The sequence below is a fragment of the Sycon ciliatum genome, chromosome 3 (genome assembly GCF_964019385.1).
Source record: "Sycon ciliatum chromosome 3, ocSycCili1.1, whole genome shotgun sequence".
Classification (NCBI taxonomy): Eukaryota; Metazoa; Porifera; class Calcarea; order Leucosolenida; family Sycettidae; genus Sycon; species Sycon ciliatum.
In genome coordinates, this window is record NC_088645.1 from 20,959,351 (window position 1) to 20,982,930 (window position 23,580).

Genomic DNA, 23,580 nt, shown 5'->3' on the forward strand with positions numbered 1-23,580 from the left:
CCAGCACAAGTTGCCATGTCTAACATAGCTGTTCGCTGTCATCGCTTCTGCGATGGGCATGTCTGAGGTCTGAGGTGTGTGTGTTGGCTGTTTGCCTTTGGACATGTAGCCTGGCAGGCATTGTGTGTGCGCGCGTGTGTGCGCGCTTGTGTATGGGGCGGGGGAGAGAGAGAGAGATGCATGTGTGTCACAAACCTCAAGACCTTCCGGCGCATAGCTGTTGGTTCAAACAGTTCCTCCAGCTCCCAGACTTTTACACAGTACTGGATTTGTACAGGGAAACCACAAGCTCCACCTGGTGGAGCGCAAAGCGACAAAAACAGAAGAAAAAAAGGTAATACATTCTAAAAGTATCCATGAACGTGACTGCACATTTCAATTGTAATACCACAGCAAACATACAAAGTTAATGTTGGACTGACCTGGTAACCTGTGCATGCCTATACAGTCATTGTCATGTACTAGTATGTGAGGGTATCTCCATTACTACACAAGGTACAGCCATCTAATACTAATAATAGGAGAGGGCAGTACGAAAATGGTTTCTATCTCTATGTAACGACACACATGTTCCAGTGATCTTGGGAGACAAACTGCCAGATGGGAAAAGCTCAAGAGGATTTAACAAAAAGCTTCGGTAAATCGAAAGCATTAGCGGAACAAGTATGACACGTAGTTTTTTGCTTTATGGTGTTAAGTGTTTGTACTGAGTGCACAACTCACTCTATTCATTGTGCTACAAGTAATTTTTCGCTAACTAAGAGCATATGTGCAAGCCGGAAATCAAGCATGGTGCCCTTGAAGAAATTCAATGTTTGCCCTGCTATTGGTCTGACGGCATTACTGAACCTTCAGCAGGCAGGTTGGTGGTGCACGCTGCTGTTGTGGTAGCTGCTGCTGCCGCCGCCGCCACCGCAGCTGCTGCTGTTTCTGCCGCGGCCACCAGCGCGGACAGGTCGATGCCAGCGGAGGCAATGGAAGCGGTGAACGGCGACTGAGTGGTGTCGGCAACACTGGACAGGGACTGAGACAACATCGTAGTGCTGATGACAGGCAGTATGGGAATGGGCAAGGCAGGAGGAGCGCTCGTGCTTGGAGCACCCACCATAGAACATGCTAAATCAGTGGAGACGTGATCGCCAGCAGCAGTGGAAGCAGTAACAACGGTATCAGCCATAACGGAAAGAACTTCAGTAGCGACAGCATCCGCTGTAGTGACAACATCGGCTGTAGTGACCACATCTGCTGTAGTGATAACATCTGCTGTAGTGATAACATCCGCTGTAGTGGCAACATCCGCTGTAGTTACAACATCCGCTGTAGTGACAGCAACAGTAGTAGCAGCAGCAGTGTCAGCTGCAGCAACAGTAGCAGCAGCAATGTCAGTTGTAGCAACAGTAGCAGCAGCAGTGTCAGCTGCAGCAACAGTAGCACCACAAACAGAGGAGGTAGCAGGGGCGACAGAGGAAGTAGCAGACGGGACAGCAGAAGCAGTAGTGGCAGCAACAGGAGTAGCAGCAGTGTCAGCTGTAGCAACAGGAGTAGCACTGTGACAAACAGAGGAAGTAGCTGTAGTGACAGCAGCAGAAGCAGTAGCATCACCGGCAGCAACAGTGGTTGATAAGCCAGCCGGTACCTGCTGCAAGGCGAGATCGACATCGACACTCTCCGGGATTTCGGCCCGGTTCGTATCGACGATGACATCGGACGTACGCCGTAGCGGCGCGGTGATATTATGCTGAATACGACGGTGCCGGATCAAATTACTGCTGTCCGCGAACGACTTGCCGCACGACTCCACCGGACAGGTGTATGGTTTCTCTCCGGTGTGCGTACGCTTGTGCACGATGAGAGCGCTGGAGTTGCAGAACGTCTTGTTACACTGGTCGCACTGGTGCGGTCGGTGGCCGGTGTGCGTGCGCAGGTGCACCTGCAGACCGTCCTTGCGACGGAACGTCTTGGGGCAGTGCTCGCAAGCGAACGGCCGCTCCGCGCTGTGCACGACCATGTGATCTTTCAGGTAGTCGCGGCGCTTGAAGGTCAGTCCACACTCCTCGCATGTGTAGAGCTGCGCTGGGTCATGCAGTTTCATGTGCTGCCGGAGGTAGCCCTGCAGAGCAAAGCTGAGGCCACACACCGTGCACTTGTGATCCTTCTCGCCGCTGTGCAGTTTGCGATGCTTGCTAAGAGAGCTGGAGCTGTAGAAGGTCTTGTCGCACTCCGTACACGAGTACGTGCGCTTCTGCTCGTCGCTCAGATGCTGCTGCTCGTGCACCAAGCGACTGCTGCTCGTGCGGAACGTCTGATCGCAGTAGCGGCATTTGCACGGCCGCGAGTCCGTGTGGATGCGCTCGTGCATGGCGTGTGAGTGGCGCAGCATGAACTTCTTGTGGCAGAACTGGCACTCGAACGGCATCTCGCCGGTGTGGTGCCGGAAGTGGCAAGTGAGCGCCTCCTTGCGCTTGAAGACCTTGTCGCACTGCGTGCACGCGTAGGTGGGCCGCGGCGGCGTGTCCTGGGTCGGATGGTGCCTCTTGACGTGGTTGTGCAGGTAGGACTTGATGCGGAAGGTCTTGTCGCACTGCGAGCAGGCGTGCACCTGATCGGTGTTGTGCAGTGCCATGTGGTGCGACAGGCTGGTGCGGTCGATCAGCTTCTTGCCGCACACCTCGCACGGGTACTCCTGGCGCTCCGAGCGCTCCAGGTGCGTCCTCTCGTGGATGGCCAGCACGGAGCGCAGGCGGAACTGCTTGCCGCACGTCGCGCACTGGAACGGCCGCTCGTCCGAGTGCGTCATCTTGTGATAGGCCAGGGCGTGGCGGCGGCTAAACTTGGCCGGGCACAGGTCGCACTCAAACGGCTGCTCGCCCGTGTGGATGCGAACGTGGCCGACGAGATATGAGCGCCGCAAGAACTTGGCGTCGCACTGCGTGCAGTGGAACTTGCCGTCCGCCTGCCGCGGATACAGCTGTGCATTGATCGCTCGCTGAGAGGCGTACAGGGCTTGTGCAGATGGACTTGTGTCCGCGTGTCCACCAGTGCTCTGACCGCCACCATCCTCATCACCATCATGATCAACAAAGGAGAATGTTGAATCTTGGTCTGCGTCTGCGTCGTCACGGAGCATGTCATGCTCCTCGCGTAGCTGCTCGGCTGACAAGGCCTCACCAGCAATCTCGTCTTCGTCCTCTAGCGTTGGCAAGTAGTCTGAATCGTTTCCATCATCCATGCTCTCGACCGCCTCGTCGTCGACAACCAGTGCTGTGGATGGGGACGTCACTGTGCTAGTAGCAACTTCAGCAGCCCGTGTAGCAACTGCTGTGGATGATGCAGCAGCATGTGTGGGTACTGCTGTGGATGATGCAGCAGCATGTGTGGGTACTGCTGTGGATGATGCAGCAGCATGTGTGGGTACTGCTGTGGATGATGCAGCAGCATGTGTGGGTACTGCTGTGGATGTTGCAGCTGCCCTGCTAGCGACAGCAATGGATGATGCAGCCGCCCTTGTAGCTACTGGCACGGATGATGCAGCCGCCCTTGTAGCTACTGGCACGGATGATGCAGCCGCCCTTGTAGCTACTGGCACGGATGTTGCAGCCGCCCTTGTAGCTACTGGCACGAATGTTGCAGCCGCCCTTGTAGCTACTGGCACGGATGTTGCAGCCACCCTTGTAGCTACTGGCACGGATGTTGCAGCCACCCTTCTAGCGATAGCAATGGACGGTGCACCTGTTCTGCTAGACACGGGTGTACACGATGAGGTAGCTGTTGTGCTAGCTACAGCTCGAAGTGACGACGTTGCTTTCCGCGGAGAAGTCGCCCGTGCCGCAGCTGCTGAGTCGGTGCTCGCAGCAGCCACGCTCGGAGCCTCCCCGGTGGCAGGATCATCAGCGTGCACGGTGGAGATGTGCCCGATCAGCTCCAGAACTGTGCTGAAGGTCTCCGGGCACATTCCGCACGGCTTACGCCCTGCTACTGGTGCTGCTACTACCGGCTGACTTGGTGTGATACTAGCACTGCCCGCAGCACTGCTGTTGTTGGTCAGGCTACTCAGGGCAGTAGTGCGTGAGCTACTGCGCAGAGACACGCGCTTTTTGGGTGGCGTTGGGCATACCGTGCTAGAGGCCACACCACGAGTTGTTGTATTAGAAGCATTGTTTCGCTTTCTAGCCGTGGAGATAGGTGAGTTGTTTGGAGGCGTTCTCGACTGTATTCTTCTCGTAGGTGAGGAGCTTTCCAGGACAGGTGCCGTGTCTGCAATGCGTCCACTGCGAGTTCGCGATCGTTTTGCGGGCGATTCAGACCCACCATGCGTTGTAGACACCGAGGAGGATGGCTGACTTGGCATCTCCACTGTGGAAGCGGATGATGTTGCATTCTGTCGCAGTGTTGATGCCCGCAGGCGTGTTTGCCGTCGCACCGGCTCACCGGCGCCAGTTTTTGACGGCGAGGACACTGCCGCTGCATCGGGAACTATGGTTACAGTTGGGCAGCTGGTACTTGTCGGCGATACAGCGGACTGTACTGGAGAGAAGGCAGAACAGCGCTGCGCTTCTGGACTGCTGGAACCTTCAGCTTGCGGCGGGGGGATGCGCTGAAAGCCGGCCGACTCGGCTCCAATCTGAATGATTTTGCTGGGCCCGGTGGCCTGGTGGGACAGAAACACACACACACACATGTATGCACACACATGTATGCACACACATGTATGCACACACACACACACACACACACACACACACACACACACACACACACACACACACACGTATGCACGCACGCACACACACACACACACACACACACACACACACACACACATATGCACGCACGCACACACACAGGCAGTGTTAGTACTATCATGCCACCATGGTAACAAGACGTGTCTCATGGCTGCACACCACCGTTGATCTATATTAGAGAGTTTACGCTTCACGTTTTTTCAATTTCGAACGTGAGATCTCACGGCCAAAATGGCGCATCTCACGTTGAAACGTGAGATTTCAACGCGACAGCGGGCCAACTCACGGTGGAAAAAAGAGTGAGTTTATTCAAGTAATTCCAACGTTTTTGCTCAGAATCTCGGGAATCTAGATAACTCTAGTACAATTTGATTTTTTCCTTTTGTTTTCTTAACGAATCATCCTCGGGTCGCGACCCCATGACCTCATTGGCTTCTAAACGAATCAACCTCGGGTCGCGACCCCATGACCTCCTCGGTTGTGGCCAGGGAGTAGATCTCTGATCTGTTACTCACCGGTTGTGACTGCTAGCTTGCAGTTGCTTTTGTTTGGAGGAGAAGGAAGTTTATGGCTGGAAGTAACTTGCAAGCGCCATGAATAGCAGCACTGCAGCTACTACATGTAGTGGGTCAGACAAGGAGGAGGCAGCGCTTACTAGTATCCGCTGCCTCCGCTCTCCACGATCTGGAGCTATTTCTTGTTGTTCTATCGAAGAAGGACATTTTTCAAGGACGTGCTTCCAAGTTACGGGATGAGGTCGCTGCATCCCTAACGTCAATTTTCCTTGATATGCAGCGACTTGGCCTGACAGGCAGAACCTGCCGGGAACGTGTCCTGCGAGAAGTTAAAGCGTTCGTTGCGAACGACCGAAAGAGTAGGCGGAAAAGCGGGACGGAGGAGGAGTACGTGAGAAAGGACGAGCTGCTGACGGAAATTGTGGACCGCTTTCTTGCTGACTCGACGGAGAAGGCGGATGCAACTGCAGCCAAGAAGAAGCAGGCGGCGAGGGATGAGGTGGATGGAAGAAGGCTGAGGGAAGAAGCCTTGGCGTCGCGGAGGACGAATCGAGTACAGGTACCCATACCTGACGAAGGCACTGATGATTCGCTCATTTGACAATGAATTGGTATCAAAGCGACTTCGTTCGCGTTTTCTCCTCCGCTCCGGCCGAGCCTGTTGTACTTCCAATTCTTCCAGAATTGCTATGACAGCAACCAGTTCATCGTCGTCCAAACCACCAAGCCCGACTGCAGCAGCGAAGACGGCTCCTTCTTCATCATCCATTTATGGTTAGACGACAAGGCAGATCTAGTTACGTTGGTGGACAATTCGTCATAACTCGTAACATATTTTTCCTTCTCCTTTTTTTATACCAGTCTATGGCAATTATTTCCAGAGGACGTTTCCCACTTCCTTTGAATTTGTGAGCAAAATAATTAATTCTGTCGCCACTTCTTCACTTCCGAAAACTCATGTCATTTCAGCACGCGCAGCGTAAACTCTCCACACAGCTCCAACACGGTCAAATTCAACGCACGCTTTTTCTCACGTTCGAAATTGAAAAAAAACTTGAAGCGTAAACTCTCTATTGCACACAGTCAGTGACTGTAAGCAGTGCACTTGTGCTATGTATGTGCATAGCCAATGGACCTACACCATAAGTGCTATGTATGTGCATAGCCAATGGACCTACACCATAAGTGCTATGTATGTGCATAGCCAATGGACCTACACCATAAGTGCTATGTATGTGCATAGCCAATGGACCTACACCATAAGTGCTATGTATGTGCATAGCCAATGGACCTACACCATAAGTGCTATGTATGTGCATAGCCAATGGACCTACACCATAAGTGCTATGTATGTGCATAGCCAATGGACCTACACCATAAGTGCTATGTATGTGCATAGCCAATGGACGGACCTACACCATAAGTGCTATGTATGTGTATAGCCAATGGACGGACCTACACCATAAGTGCTATGTATGTGCATAGCCAACGGACCTACACCATAAGTGCTATGTACGTGCATTGCCAATGGACCTACACCATAAGTGCTATGTATGTGCATAGCCAATGGACCTACACCATAAGTGCTATGTATGTGCATAGCCAATGGACCTACACCATAAGTGCTATGTATGTGCATAGCCAATGGACCTACACCATAAGTGCTATGTATGTGCATAGCCAATGGACCTACACCATAAGTGCTATGTATGTGCATAGCCAATGGACCTACACCATAAGTGCTATGTATGTGCATAGCCAATGGACCTACACCATAAGTGCTATGTATGTGCATAGCCAATGGACCTACACCATAAGTGCTATGTATGTGCATAGCCAATGGACCTACACCATAAGTGCTATGTATGTGCATAGCCAATGGACCTACACCATAAGTGCTATGTATGTGCATAGCCAATGGACCTACACCATAAGTGCTATGTATGTGCATAGCCAATGGACCTACACCATAAGTGCTATGTATGTGCATAGCCAATGGACCTACACCATAAGTGCTATGTATGTGCATAGCCAATGGACCTACACCATAAGTGCTATGTATGTGCATAGCCAATGGACCTACACCATAAGTGCTATGTATGTGCATAGCCAATGGACCTACACCATAAGTGCTATGTATGTGCATAGCCAATGGACCTACACCATAAGTGCTATGTACGTGCATTGCCAATGGACCTACACCATAAGTGCTATGTATGTGCATAGCCAATGGACGGACCTACACCATAAGTGCTATGTATGTGCATAGCCAATGGACCTACACCATAAGTGCTATGTATGTGCATAGCCAATGGACGGACCTACACCATAAGTGCTATGTATGTGCATAGCCAATGGACCTACACCATAAGTGCTATGTACGTGCATAGCCAATGGACGGACCTACACCATAAGTGCTATGTATGTGCATAGCCAATGGACCTACACCATAAGTGCTATGTCAGCACATGAACCATCGCAGGGTTCTAGCCAGGTCAAAATAGTAGGGGGCGGGCAGGGGAAACAGTTGCCCCTCACCCATTTTCTCCATTTTCCAAAATTGTCTTGCCATACAAAATGCAACCAACGGGAGCGAGCCCCCGACTTTACCCCGGCAAGTGTGCCTGTGAGCCCTCTGTTTATTCCGACAAGTGTGCCTATGAACCCTCTGTTTACGCCGACTACTGTATTGACAGCATTTTCGTTGAATGGCATGAAAAAACACAAAACATCGATAAAAAAATTTTAAGTAGTAGGGGGGGGGGCTTTTCACAGGAGGGTGCTCAAATTCAATCAGAGTAGGTGTGTGTGTGTGGAGGGGGGGGGGGGGGGGTCCCCCTACCCTCCTTTGGCTAGAATCCTGCTATTGGGTACAGCATGCACCAAGGAGAACAGAGCTCCCAGCTCTATCGATTCAACGGATCTCCACCATGACACGAGATCATAATACGTCGTACCCGAAATGATGTGCGTTTCGAGCCCGGATTTGGAAGTTCTACGCCATCCGTAGTCTATGCAACTTGCGATCGCGACCAGTTCACCCCAGGAGCGGTCCAGACAGGCGATGCCATAATATCGTGTACATCATTATCAAGTATTTTTTATTTATTTTTATCGAGTATCGAGTCCTTTCTTGATATCGAGTCGAGTACTCAACGAACGGGTACTCGAGTACTCGGCGTACTCGTTTCAGCACTAATAATATGTGAGTGTGTAATCGGCCCTGCTCCGAGGGCGACTGTAACGGGCAGCCCAGGGTCAACTCGAAACCCACATGATTTAGCGTTACAGTCGTCTGGGATAATTAAAGGGGAAGTCCGGTGAAAATTTCTAATTTCAGGGTCGGTAGAGTTTCGGCCGCTGAGTCGAATGGTGTTGGTCCCACGTGTCTCTGACAAAGCGTTCTCGAGATATTTCCGTTTGAAAAACTGAGTTTTGGGGGCTGCGCAATGACGTCATGCGGCCGCGCCACACCCTCCGCAACGTCATAGCATGCAGCTAGGTCAAAAGGAGTGCGTGAAAGCAATAGTGTCAGTGCTATTTCAAATGATTTGGCGACCCATAGTAGGTGGTGCAAGCGACTCCGAAGACGTAACTCCTTGTGAGAGTGAGGATGCAGCCATGGCTGACCTTCATGAGTTCGGTCTGGGGCTGAGAACCTCGGTATTCAGCTGAAGAAATCGCCACGCGGGCCGGTCAAGAGTGAACGCTACTGAGTTTCCGACTGATGAAGAAGCAGCAGCTATTGCAGACGAGGCTGATATAATTATCAGATCGCTGGAGAGCAGAGTCGCCAAAATGGAGAAGAGTGATGCGAGTGCTCTACATGTTGTTCCATACCGATTCGCTTAGACTCCAGTAGCCTGCCACATGGTGATGTTTTGGTGCGAACTTGGCATATTTCGGACTACTCAATTGGAGAACAGTGCAGGCTCTTTGAACCACGGGCACGACTCTTCGCTCGCAACGCTACGGGATCTGAAAGTTCTAGGTCCGGGAGCTGTTCGCTGTTTTGTCACTTGTCACGGTTGTGCACTCATCGCTGTAGCATAAAATAATGAGGCGGGAGCGGAAAACTAAATTTTTCTTTCTCAAAGCACAACCACCGGCACCGGCAAGGAGAAACGCTCGTTCTCTGACTACATGACTGTACAATACGACTGATACGAGTGTAGTATAATGACACGTCCGTGTGTTGACTAGTTTTCTGAGTCTTGTGACTCGAGTCTTGTTGTACCTACCCCAGCACCACGGCAGTGCGGGAGTAGTTCCGTGTGTGATGAGTGTGTGCTAGCATGCATTGCACGCAGCGCATTTGTAGAGCCGTAGAGCTATAGTATAGAGGCCTGTGCATGCCGACGGAAAAAGTCCAACTCGGAAACGGCTAAAAATACAGTATAACCTCGAGGTTTACCGAGCTGCAAATCACATTCACAGGGTACGTAGTGTTTGTAACACTGAATGGAATGGTTTTGGTCCGAAGAAGCTGCGACAAACGGTTCCCCAATCGAACGCGCTCCGAATTTGGCCGTTTTGTACACATCTAGATGGTGTGGCTACCTGGCTGCACGCTGTGACGTCATCACCTGGATCTGGGTGAGGCGCGCTCAAATTCTCACATGTTCGATTGGGCGTATCTGACGAACCATAGGCCGCAGCCTCCTCGGACAAAGACCATTCGACTCAGCGCCCCGAACTCTACGGACTGTGAAATTTAAATTTTTCACCGGACTTCCCCTTTAATAATGTACATGATTGTACATGTACATTATAACACTTACATGTACCTACAGTAAAGAGAAAATAAAAAAAATACCCTTCGCACATTTTCATAGCAAAGTTTGGCAAACAAAGGGCAAAGAGTAGAATGCTAGCTAGCTCTACGACGTGAAGTAATGTAGCCAGCTTTTCGATGGGTTGGTTTGGCGAAGATAGCATTGTAGTGATGTCGAAGCAGGTCAGGACACTGGACAGAGTTGACTTTGTGCCGCACAGGCGCACACGCGATGTATGTGAGTGAGAGCCTGAGCCTAGCCTGGCACCAGGGTCCGTCGGCAAATTGTTGCGTTGTTTTTCGCCAAACCAAACCTCTCAACGATCAATAGGATTTGCTCACCTCCTGCATCTGTTCCACCTCGACGCTCTCCTCCCCATCTAGGCCAGGCTGATTTTCAGATCCCTCACTCATCGCCAACAAAGAAGGGTTTACAAAGGCTAGCTTCTACTGGTAGGGACCAAAACTCAACACCTGCACTAGGCTGCAGTGAAGCAAACCACCATTGAGCTTGCTCTACGCCTTCGCCTTCGGCAAGCTGTTCTCTGTGTTGTTTTTGCAGTGCATGCTAGTGTTGGAGCATTGATGCACGGCTGGTTGTCCTGTGCCAGTGTTGGCGCGTGATCCCTGATCACAGAATGATGAATTGATGATCAGCGATGATATCAGTCATTGTAATCACGCATTTGCGTGTGATGTCATCAGCCTCAGGTTCGATTTTCATGCCTTTCATCACTTTGATTGGATTGCTTTGATCAGTTTCGATTTCTCCTCTTCACTTTTTTGTTTTGTTTTGTGTTTTGCAGTTTTCTCACAGCCACTGCTGTTTCAGTCTCTCTCTGTCGACTTGCTGGGAGCGGAGTTTGTTGTCTGTGGTGGTATTTCAGAAGTTTGCTTTCTCCTTCTTTCGTACTAGTAGTTTCTAAAATGTCCCGTGAGAGACTTGGAAGTATGGTGGCCGACATACCGGCGTGGCTGTGGAATGGAAGTCGTCCATTTCGGAGTGAGCCATCGAGGGCTGAATGATTTGATATTCTGTTTGCGAGCGCGGAGCCCTGTTATTCTCTACCAAGTTGGAATTTTCTACTTTGCATTATAATTTTTGTCTGCATGAGCTGTGTGGTGGTGGTACCAATGGACTTCACGAACGGCGACGGTGCTTTGTTGGAAGATGCTGTAAACATTTCCAATTCCGGCGCACAAGCAACAGGCTATGGGGCCCAAGCGTCTGCGCAGCTTGCTGAGAGTGTGGAAGAGAGCCAAGACGTAAGTTTAAAGCATCGTTCAATGTCCACAGGATACAGTACAACATTGGAACAAGGCCAGTTCGTTGAAACTCTGAGTTTCAGTTCAACCACCAGGCAACAGGATGATTACACTGACGTATGAGCAGGAAACTCAGAGTTTCAACGAACCAGCCTTGTTGCATTGTTGTCTGTGTAATACTCATAGCCTAGGAGCTGTGGCATCATTCCTGATCCACAGCAAGAAGGCAGCAATGCCCGTACCTATGGTGAAGTAACATAAAGATAACCTGACATAACGCTCTGCCTCCGCAACGGTATTGAGCACTCTCAGCACACACGCTGGCTGCATCCCTCGGCGTCAGCAGGATACAATCACAGCTGATGTCCTGGCAGTGAGGCATTTCTTTTGTTCAGCTTACATCCTTGTCTTGTTCAATTTCCTGACCTAGCGTACTGCACTTCCACATATAGATGACCTGACCTGAAGACCTTGTAACGGAACGCGACTCCAACTGCACAACGACCCAACCCAACCAGGCACAACCACAGCCAGTCCAGGGGAATACAGGGATAGAGATAATAATTATAGCATTACCAAATGATCCGCGCTCTGCGAAAACCGACCTTAGGTGCTTCGTAATTTTTTCGAGAAAAAGAACAAAACGTCACGGTCTGTCGATTTTTGAAGATCACAAGGTGAGAGTCATGGCGGGACGAAGCAGAAGACGGTCGCTAGCTCAAATAATTGCTGTGGGCTTCTCCCAGAGGTTTCATCCTAACTCCTTCACGATGAATAGTCATTTTTTGGCCTGGTCCAATCGCAGTTCTGATGACAGCAGTGCCGAGGAGAGTCGGATGTGGAATCGCAGGACGCAACGCTGATCGAGCTGGACGGCCATGCGGAGGAGAATTTCGATCAGGCGTCCGTTTTGCCACCAGCCCAGCCCCTCAATGCCGGCAATAAACAGAGTGCAGACCAAGAAAAATCGGTTCAAGTACATGTACTGTCTACAATCCAGGAGGCGCGCGACAAGTTTGACAAGGGCTGTAGTCGTTCCGCACTGGTGCTGTTTCAAGAGCGTGTCACTTGAAACCTTGCTCTACAGTCACAGCGCTCACAGCAGCGCACATCCTGACCAAGTCAGAGCGCTGCTTGTGTGTACATGTAGGCGGAAAGCTAGACGTGCTCAGGAGATGTGATGAGGCTTCCCAGCGCGTCCAGCATGCTGGGAGATGTGATAGATGGGGCTCAACAATACTACAGTAAATATCGGATATAACGTGCCCCTTTGATTTTCGAAAATTTATCACTATATCCGGTGCATCACTATAGCCGATTTGCATGTTTGACCGACACATGGCACATGACTGCACATGAAATGATGCGTACACGCTGGAAAAAGCATGCTGAAAGTGCATGCATGCTCCGCGGACTGTGTACCGGTGCATGACACAGAGCAGTGCATGGCAGTGCAGTACGAGTACAGACTGTACATGTACTAGAACTTCGATACATCATGTGGCATGGCTGCTTCTTCAGCCTGTTCTCCAAAAAAAAGCCTGAGCTGGATCCGTACTCACGTAGATCTACTCGGTGTCCAACGAGTTGCGTAGAGCCAGAAATAGACATGAGTGGCTGTGTACGTGAGTTGGCAACATCATCGTGAGAGGCAACACAGCCAGAAACGGACAAGAGTATGCAGAAAGATACAGAAAAGGACAAGACCATCAAAGGGAGCGAGGGGTAGCGCAGCCAGAAAAGGACATGTGCATACAGAAACGGACAAGAGCATACAAAGGGAGCACATTGCGAGGGGTAGCACAGCCAGAAACGGACATGTATGATCATCACTCTTGATCATTATATGCGATATTTTCCTGTACATTTGATATGGTTTGCTTCCTGAAGTCCATCACAATAAGCGATATATCGGTATAGCCGATAATAGTGTATATAGTGATATTTTAGCTGTATTTTTTTCTGATTTGATTTTGATTTTGACGTGTTCTATCACTATAACCGGTATATCATTATATCCGGTCATTTTATAAACGATACTTACTGTACTCTGAACTACTGATCTGAAGACTACAGTCAGTGGCTGATGTGGAAGTCATGTACATGCATGTCAGGAAGTCTTTGTGTATGCCTCCAGCCCAGGATCAAGCCCTGGGTGCTGAAATCTGTGCAGGCTGCTGTCAGTGCAAGTGAAATCAGCCCAACACAGGAATTGAATGAACTCTGGAATGCACTGCCTGTGGAAGATGTTGTGGAGCTGAAGCATTTTATAGAGCATTATGCTATCTCATGGCCTCCCTTAGGCCGCGGTCACACCGAGCTCGATTCAGCCGTTCAGCCGAAACAAGCGCTTGTTTACGTCACTATTACCATGGAAATGGCTGAAAAATGTCCTACAAGCGACTTTCAGCCGTGGCTGACTCTCAGCCGTTTTTTTCCGGCTTGTTTCAGCCACAGCTTGTACAAGCGGCTGAAAGCCGAAATTCAAAAAATAATTTGAGTGCGCTTGGAGCTCCGGAGCACACCATGTAGCTAGTTGACATGATGAACTGATATTGATGTTCTTTCTTGTGTCCGGGGAACCGTGCTATCCCTGTGCCTTTGGTTTTGACCGTGAGTCTGTCTACCCCAACTACACTGTATTCAGTTTGATTTGGATTTTGTCCGACGACCATGGATTTCTGCCGCTGTGCCTCTAGACTGCTGCGTAGATTGTTGGAGCTGTGGTTTGAGGCCAAGACAAGGCACCACACTCACGACCGAATTCATGAAGAAAGCCGGGTACGAAGAACAGAGTGGATTGCAACTGAGTTCAATAACGGCAACCGGCGGGGCAGAAAGCTCGACATCGGGAAACACCACCCGAACCATCGCGTCCATGCACACCGAACGAATAAAAAGAGCACGACTTCGCAATTCAGAATCCGGGCTTCCTTTGCTTCTTCATCAAAACTGAACACTAGAACAAGTACAGTTTTAGATCGCGAACGTTCTGCTCTTCAGTTTCTTGCAAACATTAGTGTGTTTCGAGATATTCAAAATTTGGCGGGTAAGAAAAACAAGCCATTCAAGCTTTGCACTCAAGGTCTGGTGTGACCGCGTCACAGGGATCACGCAAGCCAGCTGAGCGCCAGCGATAACAAGCCCAAAGTGGCTTGTTTCGGTGTGACCGGGGCCTTAACCTGCAGATCCACATGGGCACAACAAGCCAGTAGCAACCTACATGTACATGTATTTGCACAGTATCACTACGAAGAAGCTTGTCCACCAGGCGTTCACAAAGCCTGGTGGCAAAGCTGCATACAGTACGTTTGGCAAGATTTGGAAAAGAGACTGCCAGGATATCACCGATTATGAAACAATGTGTGCGGCAGATGTAGACATAACTAGATGTTCTACTACCAGTACCAGATAAAACTATCAATATCCGTTAACCCGACATTGATCCGAGCTTCTTCACTACTTTGCACCTGCCTCTACCCATCACTCCGGCTGGCATATCCTCATACAGAGCCAAATACCTCTTCCAGCAGATCGTGAGCAACACCATCTGTGCACAGAACAGAGATAGAATGTGTCTATCTCTACAACATGAAGATCCAATGCCATCATTAACCTTTCCTTTTGAAGATTATGGCATACAGATTTATTCTGCAAAGTTTGGTTTCAATCATGCTGCTTGAACTCTCACAGCATTGGCTCCAAAATGTAGCATAAAATCCAGGATTTATGCTACTTTTCCTCAAAAAATTGTAGGAAAAGTGCAAAGAAATTGTCATTGTATCTAACTGAATATGTATGCAATCCACCTCAAACTTCACCAGAAGTTGAAGAAAGGGTCATGGGTCAACAATCCAGCACAAACTCAATTTCGCCAAAATAGCACCTAAGGTCGGTTTTCGCAGAGCGCTGGTCAAATTATTATAACGAACGTTGCCGTCCAAGAGAAATCTGAAGAAGATCGAAAGGAACTCGCCAACTACTACCTCGAGCCCGGAACATTTGCATCTCCGGAACTAACTGAGGTCCACGTGCTCATGCACGAGGTCACAGGAAACATGCATAAGACAGTTGGACAAAGCAGCAAGTGCTGTGACTGTACTGGAGAGATATACGTTATATGTAGAACCAGCAGTAGAATGATCCGCACACAGCACGTACAGTAGCATGCAGCTCGCAAGCATCAGCAGGACTCATGAGTCAGACACACAGAAGCATACACACGCTAACTCTTGATGCAAGACACAAAGGCTAAGGGAACAAGCACCAATACAACAGAAACATGTAAGCGCACCAACATGGCCAAGATAGCTAACCCAAGGCTAAATAAATAACATTGTCATAAAGCGATAGTTCCAGTTCACACCATCACCTGACAATGTTATCAGTTCAATCATATCGTGCAGAGCGTTGCAAGGCATCACGATTCCGCAGGTTGTAACGGCCATCACCAGGTGATATCTCCACATCAAACCTGAATTCTTCGTCACAGGCATCGGCATCGCTGGCATCAGCTGCATCAGTGGTAGCTTTCTCCACCGCTGACTTCTCTTTCGCAGTCAGGTCGGGAGTCGGCTTCAGGAGGGCGATGTTGACAATCTTGTCTTGACGCTCTGGCTTTGCTACAACAACGGTCGACCCTGACACAATGGCTTTCACCACCCAGCCAAATTCATAGGGTGGGAGTCTCTTCTGATGCCGACCGGGGCGTAGGAGCAGAACTGGCTGACCAAGGTCATACGGGCATTGGCTACCAAGGTCAATGGCGTCGCGTTCTGATAGTTCCTCCTCCAACAGATCTCGGACACGAGCGGATTGCTCAGATACCTTGACTGCCCACTCGCTCATTGCACACGCAGATGGCTCTCCCTCCACGATGAGATGTGGACATTCCCAGCCAACCATTGCTTTCATCGGTGAGATTCCAGTTGAGCTGTGGGGCCTTACTCGGTAATAGAGGAGCAGTGTTTCAATATCAGTAGCCCAATCAGAAGAGTGCTCTATTACCTTGCATATCAAGCCGAGTATGGTGCGATTCGCTCTCTCAACAGAACCTTGCGACTGGGGATGACGGGTTGCACTTGTGCGAACTTCTGCACCCATCAGCCGGAAGAGTGACTCAACAATGGCATTGCGAAATTCCGATCCATTGTCAACACGAATAACATCAGGAGCCCCCCAACGTCGGCAGATGGAGGTGAATGCCATAGCGACTGACGGCCCATCATGGTGTCGAAGCGGGACGACTTCTCTCCACTTTGTGAAGACGTCAATGCACACTAGCACACAGTGGTATCTGGCAGACTTGTCTTGTCCAAGTTCCAGGACGTCGATAACCACTTGACCCCAAGGGCGTCCAAGAATATCAGCTCTAGTCGGAGGAGCAGTCGGGCCATGCTGAGGATTGGTGGCTGCACAACGAGCACATTGAGACACATACTCTTGGCAGGCACTGGCAAGACGTGGGAAGTAACATCGGCAGCGCAGCATCTGGTACATAGTTTCCCACGAAGCATGACCAGAATTCACATGAGCAGCAAGCAGTACGTCTTCTCTCAGGGTCTCTGGGATCACTGGAACAGACACAGTTCCTTCGAGCGGCAGCTTCACACTTCGGCAGAGCATATCTCCCTCCAGTACCAACTGGTCACGGACCTTCTTGAAATCGCTGACAGTCACAGCTCGACGGGAACGATCGCTGCCACAGCTGATGTCCACATACACACGAGGCAATTCGGCACTACCAGAAACAGTACACAGGCACTTATCTGGGGGCCCTTTGGCAGTCGGAGCAGCAGCAGCATGGCCACGGCTTTGCAGGCTCTGCTTTCTTGCAGCACAGTCCTCCTTCTTGTGGCCTGTCTGGTCGCAGAAGAAGCATGCTGGCTCTCCATAGCTCCTGAAACTCGCTCCATCATTACGACCAGCACCTCCTCGATTACCAACATGAGGCCTCGAGCCACCACTCTTACTGCTAGAGGCTGTACGCTGTGGAAAAAATCTCTTGATGTATCCAGGTTCCTTGCAGAGGTAGCAAACAGCATCGGAGGCAGCAGCTATTCCAGTACTACTGAACGAACTTCTGGCTGCAACAAGAGCACGCACTGCAGCTAAACAGCCCGAGATTGTGAACTCTTTTCCTGCAAAAGCCAGGCGTACTTGACAAGCCATGTCTCGTGGGAGGCCTGCAAGCATCTGTGCGATCATAACAGCATCCTTGTCATATTTTACGTCGTGACCGGACGACTCCCGCAAACGACGCAGGTCAGCCTCAAACGCGTCAGGGCTCTCATCTAACTTCAACTTCCTGCTGGTAAACTGTGCACACGCCTCGCTCTGCGCCACACTGAAAGACTTCACCATGACCTTCACTTTATCTTTCATTTTTCTTGTCTGCAGTGGGCATTCTCGAAAACACTAGAAATGCGTCTCCATCCAGGAATAATGGCACTCGGGCCATATAAATGTCCTCCGTGTCCCATCCAGACACATCCGCCAACACGGCAAATTTCGACCAAAACAGGTCCCAGTTGTCTCCTTTGCCGCGAAACGGCTTCACAAATCCTTCCAACTTCACCCACATCGTACATGTTACAAGATAACTAGTTCAGACGGAACTCCCGGGTTTTGGCACCATAAAGTTCTGTAACGGAACGTGACTCCAACTGCACAACGACCCAACCCCAACCAGGCACAACCACAGCCAATCCAGGGGAATACAGGGATAGAGATAATAATTATAGCATTACCAAATTATAGTATAACGAACGTTGCAGTCCAAGAGAAATCTGAAGAAGATCGAAAGGAACTCGCCAACTACTACCTCGAGCCCGGAACATGTGCATCTCCGGAACTAACTCAGGTCCACGTGCTCATGCACGAGGTCACAGGAAACATGCATCAGACAGTTGGACAAAGCAGCAAGTGCTATGACTGTACTGAAGAGATAAGACGTTAGCGCCAGACGTTACTGAAGTAACGTCTTTTGCATAGCTACGGGAGTAAATACTACTACTACTACTGGTGTATTTGTGTTCCAGTTCATCAGCCTCATTTTATTTCTGTTTTCCTACCACTGTTTGTATATCGGTGTAGGTGGTGTGCAGCGCACCAAGCACAACACTTGCTGTATCAACGCAAGAAAGTGTGCATTCGTCTCTCGGTCTGTGTGAGGAGCCTGTGCAGAGAGGCCTAGATGACTCGGGTAGGTGCGTGTGTGTGTGCGCGTGTGTGTGCGCGTGTGTGTGTGTGTGTGTGTGTGTGTGTGTGTGTGTGTGTGTGTGTGTGTGTGTGCGTGTTTAGTATTTACATTGTGTAACTTTGCGGATGATGAAGTTGAGGAGTTGTGGTGGACGCAGCCAATGGGGTTTCTCGGCACTTCTTCCAGTGGTTGTGAGACGTATCCACTCACCCCCATCGTTAGGCGCTGCATCTGCCGCTAGGGTTTACCGGGTGTTAGCGGCCGTCGTGAGTCCCCTTCGGGAACAGACACGGTAATTTACTCTCTTTTTTTACTTATTACATAAGTTGAGTGGCCCATACCGATTGGTTTGTTCTTTCTCTGTGCCGCCAAATTGTTGCTTTCCTTTCATTCACTATTTTACCTGGATTTTCCTTGCTAGAGTCCACATGCTCTGTGGGTAGTAAACTGCGAGGCCTGATCAGACAGCACATATGCTCTAACTGAAGACTTTTCTGATCATGGAGTAGCTAGGCATCATGGAATACAGTCGGACCTCGCTTAACCGCACACATCTGTTTTCCACAAAAACATCCGGATAGGCAAGGTAACCGGATAACTGAACACACACACTGTATATGCATGTGGCATGTCAAAAGCAGTGACATCATACATACATGTAGACGGGTCCTATGCAGTACAACTAGCGTGCCCAGTATGTAAACCAAGCGAGAAAAATGACAAGTGCATGCAACTGAGTGCTGTCCGCACACACCCAGCAGGTCAAGGACCTCATTTGCTTGTACAACTCATTGATACTAGCTTCTGCAGGCGCTAGCCAGCCACATGCAACCGGATACGACGAAGCATTTTGTACACATTTTAACCAGTTTGTACACAAAATCATGCACCGGTATGCGGATCGCGAGGTCCGGTTATGTTGTATGCATAACATATGCTGCACATCGGTAACCAGCGATTTTCTTCCGGATGGCGAGGGATCCGGATAAACGCGGACCGGATAAACGAGGTCTGACTGTACACTCCTTTCCCATCCCAATCCCTAGAGAGAAATTTTCGTCGGCTCATCAATTTTATTTGTAGTGATGTGTGTTGTGGTGTTGTGTGTTGTGGTGATGCGTGTGTTGCAGCGATGATGTAGTAGAATAGTAGTTGTAGAATTTATTATTTTGATAGGGAAGGCCCTACAGACATTGCTGTCTTGTTACAGGGAACTCTGAGGGCTCTTTACAGAGATGTCCTGCTCGTCTTGTTGTTGTTGTGTGATGTGCTGTAGAAATCGTGTCGCTGCAGACGGTCACCACGCCGGCGCGCATCATCCACGGCTGCACGTTGTGCGCCAAGACGTTCTCACGGCACACCAATCTGGTGCGTCACGTGCGCAAGCAGCACCCTGGCCACAGCGTGGCGCGCTCCACGCGCAACGTGACGACGAGCAACGGGCGGCTGGACGCCGACGAGGACGACGTACGCCTGATGAACGACGAGCCGCAGCTGACCGATCTGTCGGCGCACGTGGAGTGCGTGGCCGTGAGCGATACCTGTGCGGTGCCGGAGGCCACTGCTGCTGCCGGCTCGCATGCGTGCGTACTTTGCGGTGAGGTGTTCTTCAACGCTCAGCTCCTCGACCTGCACCTGGCGCATCACGCCCGCCTGCCCGTGTCCGGCGAGCCGAGCGGCGTCGTCGGTACGAGTGCTGCGAGTGCGAGGGCGTTGGGCAACTACACGCCACCGCCCACCGAGCTCAGCAGCTCTGTGTCTGCGATTGGAATTGACTGCGCTCCGCCGCTGTTTCCGGCGGTGGCCACGCCCGACTCTGACTCGCTGCTCTCCTCCCGTGCGGATGACACCGTTGCCGACTCGACGCCTGCGCCTCTGGCCGCCTCTGGGCGTGACAGTCCAGCCGCTACAGGGCACCAACAGGATGCAGCGGCAGCAGCAGCGAATCCGACACTGCAATGCGAGCACTGCAGCGGGCGCTTCAAGGATCCCGACAGCCTGGCCGAGCATTCTCGTAAATGTGGGCAGACACCGCTGGAGAAGCATACGCATAGATGTGGCATGTGCAGCGAGTCGTTCCCATTGAAGGCTTCACTCGAGCAGCACAAGACCGGCAGCCATGGGCCGTTTCGGTTCTACGAGTGTACCATCTGCTCAAAGTCGTTCAAAGATAAGCACGATTTCCGCCGCCATGAGCGCATCCATAGCGGAGAGCGCCCGTTCAAATGTCCCACGTGCCACAAGTCCTTCTCGCAGGCCTCCAACCTGGAGAAGCACCGGCGCATCCATTCCGACGACAAGCCGCACGAGTGCGACGTGTGCGGGAAGTCGTTCATTGAGCGTGCCAAGCTGCAGCGTCACCTGCGCACGCACAGCGGCGAGCAGCCCTATCAGTGCCTCGTCTGCCAGCGCTTCTTCAGCCAGAAGCACCACCTGCGCACGCACATGCTGATCCACACGGGCGAGAAGCCGCACGCGTGCGACGTGTGTGGCAAGCAGTTTCGCGACCAGAAGGACCTTGTACGTCATCGGCGCCTGCACACAGGCGAGAAGCCGTACGGCTGCGGCGAGTGCAGCATGAGGTTCCGCCTGCGCGCCCTGCTGACCAAGCATCGCCGCTCGGCGCACACCGAGCCCGTCCTGACCAGCATGGTGACGGAGGGCCTGGTCGTGACCATCCCTGCTGCAGACGACACCCCAAGCAGCAGCAGCAGTGCGGCTAGTGGGGTTGATGATGCCGGTGGTGACAGCAGTAGCAGCAGTGCGGCTAGTGGGGTTGATGATGCCGGTGTTGACAGCAGTAGCAGCAGCAGCTGTGATGGCTATGCCGAGACGGCAGCTGATGCAGCCAAGTAGGTTGAACGATGACATGACTGGTAAACTGCTTACGGCTGTGTGCTATCGGTGCAATCTGCTGCTATTTGCTGTGTGTAGTTTGAGTGTTTTTGAGATGTGACACCGGCTTGCTGACCTTGATCGGTCACCTGCTGTTCTGTTGCGCTGTAGGGCGTTTAGCAGGGGTTTTCCCGTAGCTAGCATGGCATTTTGTGGTGTGTGTATGTGCGTCTGTCCGTCTGTCTGCCTGTCCATCTAACCCCCCCCCCCCCCTCCCCACCTCTGTGCTACTCGGCTAGACGTTTGTGTCAGCGAGACCAGTCGGTTCCATCCTAATTCATTGTGCTGATGATGATGATGTTGTTGTTGTACCCATGCGAGTAAGAACCAAGGCTGCGCACATCTAGCTTGTAGGGATTTTAGTCGTGCTGTGAGCATGTCGATCACGCCTATCAACAGTCACTGATGTAATCCAAGATATCAACAGCTGCGCAATGTTGTCCATAGCCCGTTGAGGCTGTGTATGCACACTGTTGTCCATAACCCGGTGAGGCTGTGTATGCGCACTGTTGTCCATAGCCCGGTGAGGCTGTGTATGCGCACTGTTGTCCATAGCCTGGTGAGGCTGTGTATGCGCACTGTTGTCCATAACCCAGTGAGGCTGTGTATGCGCACTGTTGTCCATAGCCCGGTGAGGCTGTGTATGCGCACTGTGAAAAGACAGTACGGTGGGGGAGTAGTTGGATTGCTTCTTGAAAGTCCAGCCCTACATGTAGTCTACAATCTCTACAGTGGGTTTCGGGCGTTGTGTGCCTGAACCTGTGCCATGGTCGATTGCTTGCGTACTCGTAGCAGGCCTTTGTCTGCTAGTGTTTTCTTGGTAGTCGGGTTCGGATGATTTTCTACGGGTAACACAGAGACCCGATTGGGTGATAGGTTCTGCTATGTAATACATATAAGTCAACTTCGCTTATAACGACACTCGGCGGGGCATCAGAAAAGTGTCCTTATTCGCGAAGAGTTGTTATACCCGAAGTCTCATTATATGTATTACAGTCGGCTGGGACTTTGCTCTGGGCAAGGACATTCTGTCGTTATTCGCGAATTATCGTTATATCCGCAGTCGTTATTAGCAAGTTGACTGTACGTGAACCGTAGAGAAATCACGGAGAGAATACGTGTCTGGGTTAGAGGTTACGGCTTCGCGTGTTTTGGGTCCAGATTTCTGCGTGGAGATGAGGTTCTCTGCGTTGTGGCACACGCAAAGAAAATGCGTCCGGATCTGCTGGGTATCATCAAGAGTATAATAATAATAAGCTCCCAAGAGTGTGCAACTCCTGATACCCTTTCTATGGGGTTTGCCGACGGCGAAAACTCACATCACGTGGTGTAATGTCCCACTTGTACGTTTCCAGCCCGTTTCTTAATAGCGAGCAGCGGAGTAATAAAAAATCACCCTTTGACAGAAACGCACTGCGCGTATGCTTGTTGGCGAGTTGCATACACTGCAAGATCACGGCAAATATTTATTGCGCGCACGCTATCCTTAGTTGTACGTACACGGTACAGTGTATAGTAGTGCAGAACATACCTGAGACACGTGATTTGAGTTTTCGCCATTGGAGACCCCATATGCGGAGTAGCACACTCTCGGGAGCTTATTAATTTTTACCCAGAGATTGACCCAGAGAGATTACTGATATGCCGACACAAAGTCCAGTTTTAGAGTCCTGTATGGTAGCATGATGGCGTTGGCGGGTAATTTCAACCCCCCCCCCCCCCCCCGTAGGAGGGGCATTCAAAATTGAAATCCCTGGTCAAGCGCATTTATTGCATCATTTGCCCCCCCCCCCTCCCGTGAATTCCGCGGCAGAATATCGGAAATTCCGTGCGGAATTCTGCGGCTGAAAACAGTAAATTCTGCGCTAATTCTGCAAATCCTTCTATATTCTGCGGCAATTCCGCAAGGAAAATAACACTGGTTGTAAGTGTAGTTCACCAGTGTGGATCCACCCATATCGTGAGCTAACCGATGCAAATTCCATCAAGGTTTGCAATATCCAGTGACTTGTGCGAAGCTCAAATGAGCAGTAAATATAATATTAAAGGGGAAGTATACCCTAAAATCAAATTTTCACCAGTTGTAGTCTTCGGGGTGCTGAGTCGAATGGTCTTGGTCCGAGGAAGCTGAGACGCTCCCTTCCTACTTGAATCCCAATCGAACTCGCGCACTTCCACCGAAACTGG

At 50.8% G+C, this 23,580-nt stretch overlaps 2 protein-coding genes across 2 annotated transcripts; one reads left to right on the plus strand and one right to left on the minus strand.

Moving 5' to 3' along the window:
* Positions 1-220: 220 nt before the first annotated feature.
* Positions 221-10,585, minus strand: LOC135811708 (uncharacterized). The gene is made up of 2 exons (XM_065324945.1): positions 10,374-10,585; positions 221-4,648 (listed from the first exon to the last, which is right to left on the minus strand). Exons 1-2 carry the CDS (start codon positions 10,443-10,445, stop codon positions 824-826), a joined length of 3,897 nt encoding a protein of 1,298 aa, XP_065181017.1. The 5' UTR covers positions 10,446-10,585; the 3' UTR covers positions 221-823.
* Positions 10,586-10,796: 211 nt separating this feature from the next.
* LOC135811709 (zinc finger protein 473 homolog) lies at positions 10,797-21,861 on the plus strand. The gene is made up of 3 exons (XM_065324946.1): positions 10,797-11,297; positions 18,393-18,501; positions 19,775-21,861. Exons 1-3 carry the CDS (start codon positions 11,142-11,144, stop codon positions 21,352-21,354), a joined length of 1,845 nt encoding a protein of 614 aa, XP_065181018.1. The 5' UTR covers positions 10,797-11,141; the 3' UTR covers positions 21,355-21,861.
* Positions 21,862-23,580: the final 1,719 nt, after the last annotated feature.